We start from the raw sequence: 9154 nt of genomic DNA on the forward strand, positions 1-9154 counted from the left end.
GCACATCCTTTAAAAGAAATCCATTCATCCCCACTTCTCCAAAACATTTTTACAGTACTACCGGTGTTGAGGAAAGTGCTGTAGTTGTTTTATTGCCATGTTGAAAAATTGCTACCCTAGCTTTTTACCTAGTTTTATTTCCTTTATCAGAACAATATGTGTGGGGGGCTTAGGTAATACTATAAAACGGATTAATAGATTTACCAGTCAAAATTAAAAAATATTAATACAATATTCAATAATTACAAATTATAATAAAACTATTATAAAATAAGAATGAAAAATTGTGTCGGTTAACATGTTGCAATGCATGGTTCCAATGCTAACACCAAGTGGTATTCACAATCACAGCGTAAAATGACCGGAAGACAAAAGAAGGCACATTCCCTCAGTGCTATGACGATGATCTGCGCTCATAACCGTGTCTGCCCGCCCGAGGAAGGCGAGGGGGGTGATTCCTCGAGGGGTGGGCAACGATGCGCGCTATTGAATGGTGAGCGCATAGTGAATGAAGTTTCAATGGAGGAGGCAAGGATGCGCGCGACAGCGCACGCGCCACACCCCCGCGTTTAATTAAAACATCTCAGGGTTCGGCTGAGTGTGAGCGAAGATGGCGACAGAGTGAAGGAGACCACGGAAAGATGACAAGCCCCCTACAGACAGACAAACGCGCACAAGCTCTTCACCCCGCCGCCTCAGATATGCCCGTGAATAAGTAAGACACGGCTGCGTACGATGTGTTGTCAAGGAGATGCGGGGTAGGTGATGGAGTCTCGCGGCATGTGCTTTATCATGCACTGTCTCGGTAATTCAGACGCAGGTGTTTGCAGTGCAGATTCATTTTGAAAAGCAGGTGAAAGGGATGCTTCGAGCCATCATGTAAACGCCGCGGTGGGGAATATTGCGGAGGAGACCCGCCCGTGTGAGCTCGCGCTTTGTCTCCCCCTCTAAAATATGATCACGGGCGCCTGGCGGTGTGGAAGGAAACTTGACGCTGAGTTAGAAATCTGCCGCGTGACCGAACCCATCGACAAACCGTGCTGTGAGCCGGAGAAGGTGCAGAGATGGCGCATGAGTCTCGCATCGCTGCTCTTTTTCACGGCGCTTCTGTCCGATCACCTCTGGCTCTGCGCGGGAGGCAAGCTCCGCTCGAGAGACCGGACTCACCGGAGGACGTGGAGCAACGCGAGTCACGACGCCCAGACGGGCCTTCGCGATGAGGACTGCGGGGTCCTCTTGAGCAATCTGACAAAAACCGGGCCAGAGTGCGTGGAGGCTGATGCGCGGCGCCGCGCGCCTCTGGAGTCCGCGTGCTCTACGCTTTACCGACAGAAGAGCGGCTCGGTGAGCTCCTCCTATTCTATACCGGTACCCACGGTGTCGCCACACGCGTTTTTGGAGTACTTCCGGAATTTCAGCTTGTCGTTTTGCGACGCGCTCACAATAGCGGACCTGCTGGAGAGCATGACTAGTCCGGACGGGCTCAACTGCAGCCTGGCGCGTGTCATTCATGACCTGTTCAGCGGCGGACCGGAGGACGGGGACGTGTGCAGCGCTTGTGTTCACGCGTACATCCGACTCGACCAACATGCTCAGGAAAAATATGAGGAGTTTGACCTAATAACGCGCAAATACATGGCGGATGACTACTCAGTGCGCTCGCAAACACACCTGTGTCAGGTTAGAGGCGCTTTTAGTTACTACCATCAACACTTTGGATGAGGTTGTGTAGATGGATTTAAATGCTCTTCAGAAAGCACGTAATACCATGAGTGAAACATTAAGCATAAATAATGTGAGCATGGTAATATTTGTGGTTTCAGGCAGTGTATAAAGCCTGGCTTTGTGCGGAATATTTTCCGGTTCCCCAACGGCGGTGTGCAAGGTGGCTTCCGTGCAGGCGCTACTGTGGCGAGGTCACTGCTAGCTGCCCCTTCATCCTACCTGACAACGACCGTCTGCTGTATGCCGGCCTGCCCAGCTTTCTCTGTGCAGGTAAACGTCAGTCAACGCAGGTAACACTGTACACTATAAGGCTCAAAACTGTATGGACAACCCCTTCTATTGCAGTAAATGTACAGAATTGTGTGCTTCCAACTTTGTTGCAATAGTCTGGTCCTGGTTGCATGAAAGTCCTTAAGTGATAAAATTATAAGGTTAAGGGTACCCTTAGACATGGGTTGCAAGAAAAAAACGTAAGCATCCACTTAAGGAACCTTAAGGCTGTCATTAAGTATTTTCCCTTAATTTAAAGGGTCAGTTCACCCAAAAATGGAAATTATCCCATAATTTACTCACCCTCAAGCCATCCTAGATGTATGACTTTCTTCTTTCAGCCGAACACAATTGGAGTTGCATTTAAAAATGATCCTGGCTCTTCCAATCTTTATAATGGGAGTGAATGGTAACTGTGAATAGATTTTGAAACCCAAAAAAGTGCATTAATCCATCATAAAAGTAATCCATACGGCTCCGGGGGGTTAATAAAGGCCTTCTGAAGCGAAGCGATCCGTTTTTGTAAGAAAAATATCCATATTTATAACTTTATAAACTGTAATTACTGGCTTCGGTAACAGCCGCACACAAGTCTAGTTCTGGCGGAAGAGGAAGAGTGGAACAGCGTGTATTGTCAAAGATCAAATCAAATGAACCACAACGTTTTCATATTTTTCATCACTTCCACTGTGCGCTTGAATTAATAATCTCATGCCAGGCTTTCGTCTTGTGCACAAGAGGGACTTGGGTGTTTTCCCTCGTCTTCTAAATTAATTTAGAAGTTTGGTTTAGATTTATTATTTTAAGTACTGTAAAGCCGGTTAGCACACAGGACTAGACCCCGAGCCGCGTCTAGCATTCAGACACAATATAACATGATATGCTTTTTTTGTTCTTGTTTTCCAGTTAGAAAAATTAATATGAACTAGTGCAATGCCCTTGCAAAATCTGTTTTTGTGTATTTTTAGTAATTGTTGGTTTGGTAAGTTTGAGTTGCTGAATAGCCTAGGCTACTATTACACTGGAGCCTAAACTCTAAGAAAACGATAACGTTAAGCGCACCAGAATAAAATATAATATTCAGAATTAAACAGTGTAGCTGACTTACAGATTCAGTTAACATCCACAAATGAATAAGTGCGACGACTCAGGGGAGTTTCAGACCTTGGCTGGAGCAGCTACACAGTGAACTCTGAGAAAACGCTACGCTTGAGCAAACAGTTTGTGAATAGGCTTCTACAAATGATGGCCGTGAATCAAATATAATATTCAGATATTTTTAAACCACAACCCTCTAATGTCAGAATGTTAATTTTGGGGAGTGGCCACTCAGTGTGTAGTGTGAGCGGCTAGAGCGGCAAAAGCCAAAGTGTGCTTCTTTTACCGATATATTTACCGATATCTTTTGCATTTCTAATCCAAACAACGTCAAACTTGGCACTGCGCTTACTCGTGCCAGTAGCAAGACACCTGTCAAGTTTGAAATCCATCGGACTAACGGTTCGAGAGATATGAGATTAACAGACAGACACGCAGACAGACAGACGTTCCTGTAATTTATAGATAGATGCTTCTTGTTTGCTGATTGGCTGCAGTTTGTAATAATCTACATAATCAAAGTTTCAATGACAAATTTCTAAAGCTTTAACACTCAAAAATATTTCTATTCACATGCTTTTTGTGCTCCTTGGGAAACTAATGATAATGATATTTTAACTATCCAGTCAAATCAAATATGTTATGTGGCATTCAATGACATCCTTTTTAAATGATATATTGGTGAATAATAGTACTAGTAGTAATAATAATATTAATGATAACAATATACACCAAAATATATGTTATAAATAGAAATATATAATAGATATTGTCTTATTAGTGTCATGATTACCTGTTTCTCTGTTTCATAGACTCTTATTTTGATATCCTTTTGTCTTGTTGTGCAGCCGGTTCAGTTCCTGTGGTTTAGTTCCTGTTTATCTTGTTTCCATTGCTGTCTTGTTAGTTTCCTTAGCAACCCTTGTTTGTTACTATGACAACATATAACCTACACCTGTCCTTCATTTACCCCCTTGTCATCTTGTGTATATAGAGGGTATGCGCATGACGTCACCGTCGGCCGGAGTGAATGCGGTCACGCCCACAAGTGGCAAAAAGACTGAGCGCCAGCATTTGTTTTCAGCGTGAATGCCGTGAAAAACACACAAAACACATCTAAAACGGGAAAGAGCTTTGCGATTGACTGTACAACTAGATTTGACCAGAAATCTGAGGTACTGTATATTTCTACAGACTGCAAAAAGCTACAGAACAGACTATATTCTGCATAATTGGATGTTTTTAAATCAACACTGACAAAAAACTATACAAGTTTTAGGGCTGGACGATATGATGATATACAGTATAACATTAATGTAAGTGATCACTCGGATTTAGACCTATCTATATTGTATTTATATAAAACGTTTACAGGCAAATTTTCTTCATTTATTTCCCCGGCGTCGAAATCAGGCACATATAAATGTCAGGAAACACGATTCCTGGCTGCATGTCAATATCCATGGATCACTGGATCTTTGATAAGTTGTAAGGAACACTATATCGAGTCCAACTTTTAGTTTAAACTGATAATAGTTTGTTTTACTCGCGTTAACGCAGTTTCCCCTATTAACTCCAGTCACGCAGCAGCTCTTCTGCCACTCAGTCCCGCTGAGGGGGGCGTGTTCCGGCGGGAAAGTGACGTTAATGCATTCCCTCTATAAGGGGCTGTTTACCCGACACCGTTTTCAGCTAAAAACGGAAAACTTTTTATGTGTTTTGGCCATTCATTTACACGGCAACAGCGTTTTGGTGGCCTGAAACAAGAAGCTTTTAAAATCGGGTTTTTGAAAATGATACTGTTATCATCAATGTAAACAACAAAATCGGGAATTTGTAAAGTAACAAATTTGTAAAGCAAAAAAGCAATATTTGAAATGAAATGGGCTTAAAGATGTACATCAGGACATCATTAAACTGGGGATTCAATATATTCTTCAAAAACAAGATATTTTTCAAAACTAAGGAATAAATGTTTATTTTTCACTGAAAGCCAATTTAAAAAAAAGGTTGAGAGCCAGTGTTCTATATGGACCTCACTGTGTGCACAGGCTCCTTGCTATGCTGGAATAGAAAAGGGCATTCTTCAAAATGTTGAAGTTGAATTCTTATGGAAAATACAAAGTCTGTTGCCAAATGAAATTAAAGTGCCCCTATTTTGCTATTTTAAAGTTTTCTAATGTTGTTTTGGAGTCTCCTACAACAGGTTTACATGCATCAAAGGTAAAAAAAACTGTTTAATTTCCTCATAATATATATTGCACATCACCACATTTTCAATGATTCTCAAACGACTCGTCAGATGAATCAATCGCTCTAAATCCCACCTTTCCGCGAGCTACTCTGCTCTGATTGGCCAGACAGCTCAGTCTGTTGTGATTGGTTTACCGCGTACAGCACGTAGAAAACAAAAACGCATAACAACATCAGCTCTGACTGCTTGAGGCTTCCTACACCGTACATGGACACCTTTTGGTTCAATCGGAAGGAAATCTATCCGATTGATGAATCCGAACACGGTGTTTACATGAACGATAAATAAAGTAATCGGGTTGATGTGCACGTTTATATGTCACAAGCTTCAAATCGGGATAGATTTTTTGACATCCGCACACTGCACGAATATACTGCCGCTGTTCGCGCATAACTAGTCTCCTCTATTGGTTCTTTATTTGTTTTAAACAGCAGACTTAATATTTATCCGTCTCTGGTAATGATTTGGAGACAATGAGCATATGAACTGTTTTGCCATGCTGCTTATATTTATCACGCAGTAAAACCCCGTGCCCAAAACCAGTCGTCTGTGGATGAGAGTCTGAAACAAAGGACTGGTGGGACGTTGTCTTGGTCCACTTTACAGACGCTGAGTGAAATGAGAATTTTAGAATAACGGGACACTCATTTAGATGACACTTTATTCAACGAGAAGAACAGCTCGTTCCGTGCGTCATCCATCATTCCGCTATTTCAATGTCATTGCACATGCGCAATCCTTTCAGTTTCGGTTTTCAATCCGATCAAGTGTTTACATGTTCTCTCGATCGGATTACAAAAGAAATAAACCACCCCTTTCAATCCGATCGAAATTCCAATCGGATCGAGCTCAATCAGATCGATTAAGGTGTTTACATGAAGGTTTTTTAGTCCGATTAAGCCGCCAATCCGATTATAAGGGTCCATGTAAACGCAGCTATTGACGTCGATTGTACCATATCAATGCGAGCGCGAGTCCGAAGATTAAACATTGGAAGACCTATTCATTAAACCCGAACCTCCATCGCAAGGACAACTCGAGCAGGACGTTTCTCAGTGATACGCTACTCAGTTTGAGGTACATTATGAGAGGCCTAACTGTAATTCCTCACCATCAGCATTAACAAGTGCATGTCCATCAACAAACCGATTATTTTACTTGTACTTATTTATTTACCGAGTACTTTTCTAATATATTGCAGTGAACACGTGGAAACGGTATCAATAACAGTGCATGAATGCAATGTATACATTAGCCGAGCTCTAGCGTGAATGACTGATGTAAAATAAACGTTGGTAAAACAAATCTTGCTCCATGCTTAATCTTTCCTCAAAGTATTGAGAACGACAGACAATCTGCATTAATAGACACATAGTGTTCTCACAGCTGCTTAGCAGAAGTATTTCAGTGAGACAGTGATAACATGAGTTAGCCAGTTAGCAGGAGGCCTACACAATATCAAACTCAAAACTAAGTATTTTGAACACCATCTTTCAAGAGCAAGCGGTTTGCGAATCCTGCATTTAACTCCGAGATTTGAGAAGCAGTCGTCAGTAAAATAAAGGGAACACAGCAAAAGTTTAGGATTATACTGCTGTGATATCGTAGTAAAGATTAATTTTAACCACTGATTCTTCACATGCTCGTCCTTGGGCAGTGAACAAAACTGGCTTTACCTTCACATTGTAGAGCACAGGGTCTTCTCGACATGATGCTGTCCAGTATCCACAGGAATCAGCTGCCGGTTTGAGGTTCAAGTTTTCTCTGGTGTCTGTGCGTGCAATAAGTGGGCGGGCAATATACTGTTTCATCTTGACGAAACGGCTTATGACTCGTTTGAAAACAAATTCATTTCATTGACTCAGAGTCAACTCTTACTTTAGAAAGACAATAACTTTATATACGGTGCACTTTCAGATATAAAACTTTGCAGGATGTTTTCATTCGCTTACACACTACATGAAAGGTCATTTTCAAAAATCCATAATAGGGGCCCTTTAAATAATAAATGTAAAACAAAGAACAATTATTTTATTTTTTATAAAATACCACTGATAAAACTCATAATGTGTCTTTTGACTAAACATTGTCATATGATCAAATTGTAAACTAAAACTATTGAAAATCATATACATATATATACATTTGAATGAGAGATATTGGTTCAGAAATGTTTGTTTTTGATTCACAAAAATGTGTCAACTTCTAAGCGCCATTTTCTCTGTGTACAGTGTTCTGTCCTATTCTAAGCCAGTGTTTCTCTTTCTCATCAGGGCTTAAAGAGGAGTATTTGAGCAGTCAGGGTCCGAACTGCTGTGATGTCAGATGGAGTGGGTGTGACTCCGCTGTAGGCGCTGCATGTGCTCTGACACGCCTCCCGGGCTCATTTTCTTTGCATAGGAGGCTATCATCAGGAGCGGTGTCGTGTACAAATCGGCTTCATGGCAGTAAATTGAAACTGTGTGTGCTTGTTCTCTTCTTACTGCACACTGTCATCTCCATAACAACATTGCAGCATTGCAGCACTGGCTCCTTGGAGGCAATAGTACCTCTAGAAGAAGTTCCCATGAGGGAGGAGTAAGAGACCGGAAGATCTCCCCCTATTGAAAGACGCACATACTGTGAGAGTGTTTTTGTCTGCTGTGCATGAGACGAACCTTACCAAATGCCTGGAAAACACAGGAAGTCTAAGCACTGCTGAAGCGTCTGTGCCTGTCTTTTTGATGGTTGGAACATCTGGCTCGATCTGAGCGTGTGTTTGTTCGAGCGAGTGAATGTTTTTAAATGTTTTTCAGTGTTCCCTTTGTTTTATCTGGACTAACTGCACATGCTACAAAACAGTCCATGAATGTTGTCTAAAACAAAAGAAGATTGTCAATCTTCTTTTGTTTTAGACAACATTTATGGAAACAAAAACGAATGGATGAAGAATGGATGGATGACATTGTTACATTTCTCCCCTAATAAAACCAACTCTACTGGAGACATTTTTCATATTTACGATTCTCTTATATATTACAGGAGCATGGTTACATCTGAATTTAGGGGGGTTTCTGCTGGCATTTTCTTTTTTAGGTCTTTTAACAGTATTAATTTCTGTTACATGCTCTGTTCATTGCTGTTCCTCTCTCTCTTTCTCTTTAAAGTCTTCCACACACTGCCAACACCTATTAACGCCTCTCACATTTACTCATGGGTTTTATGTTGGTCTTGATGTTTTGGGCTGTTTGGATGCTTTTCTTCCAAAACAACTCACAGTGCACTAATTGAAAGAAATACTGTGGGAAAAACTTAAGAAACATTACAAACTCATTCCATGTGGTCTGTCACAGTTCTACAAACTCCTCAATAACAACATGAAAACAAGTTTAAAATTAGTACATCAATCAGACAGGGTGGTTTTGGGAACTTACAACTTTTAAACAATGTTTTTTTATTTATTAGTAAATGAATATATTTCATTCTGCTCTTGCTGTCAGACTGAGAAGCCGTTGTGGGAGAAAAATAAGCTGTCCCAGAAAGACTGACTGCGTTAATGGTAGGTTACATCGTTACGTCAATAGGTGGTGTCAAGTGACTGTCTGAGTGAGTCGGTGGTTTGTTCATTCAAACGAAAAACGATTCATTAAAAACTGATTCATTCAGGAATGAAACAGGTGATTGGCTGTGTCTGAAATCGCATACTCTCAAGTAGACACTTATTTTGGATAAGTAATTTCTACATGACCACAAAAAAAGTAATTTGGATGTGCTACATTCGCCATGTTGTCATTATCATGTCGTCCTACCAGTGCCAGTTACATTGCT

The 9154-nt window shown here is 41.2% G+C and overlaps 1 protein-coding gene across 1 annotated transcript; it reads left to right on the plus strand.

Moving 5' to 3' along the window:
* Positions 1 to 484: 484 nt before the first annotated feature.
* nalf2 (NALCN channel auxiliary factor 2) lies at positions 485 to 8330 on the plus strand. Its single transcript, XM_056237849.1, has 3 exons — positions 485 to 1680; positions 1824 to 1995; positions 7621 to 8330. Exons 1-3 carry the CDS (start codon positions 955 to 957, stop codon positions 7926 to 7928), a joined length of 1206 nt encoding a protein of 401 aa, XP_056093824.1. The 5' UTR covers positions 485 to 954; the 3' UTR covers positions 7929 to 8330.
* Positions 8331 to 9154: the final 824 nt, after the last annotated feature.

This window comes from Rhinichthys klamathensis, unplaced genomic scaffold (genome assembly GCF_029890125.1).
Source record: "Rhinichthys klamathensis goyatoka isolate OS25496 unplaced genomic scaffold, OSU_Roscu_1.1 h1tg000501l_1, whole genome shotgun sequence".
Taxonomy (NCBI): Eukaryota; Metazoa; Chordata; class Actinopteri; order Cypriniformes; family Leuciscidae; genus Rhinichthys; species Rhinichthys klamathensis.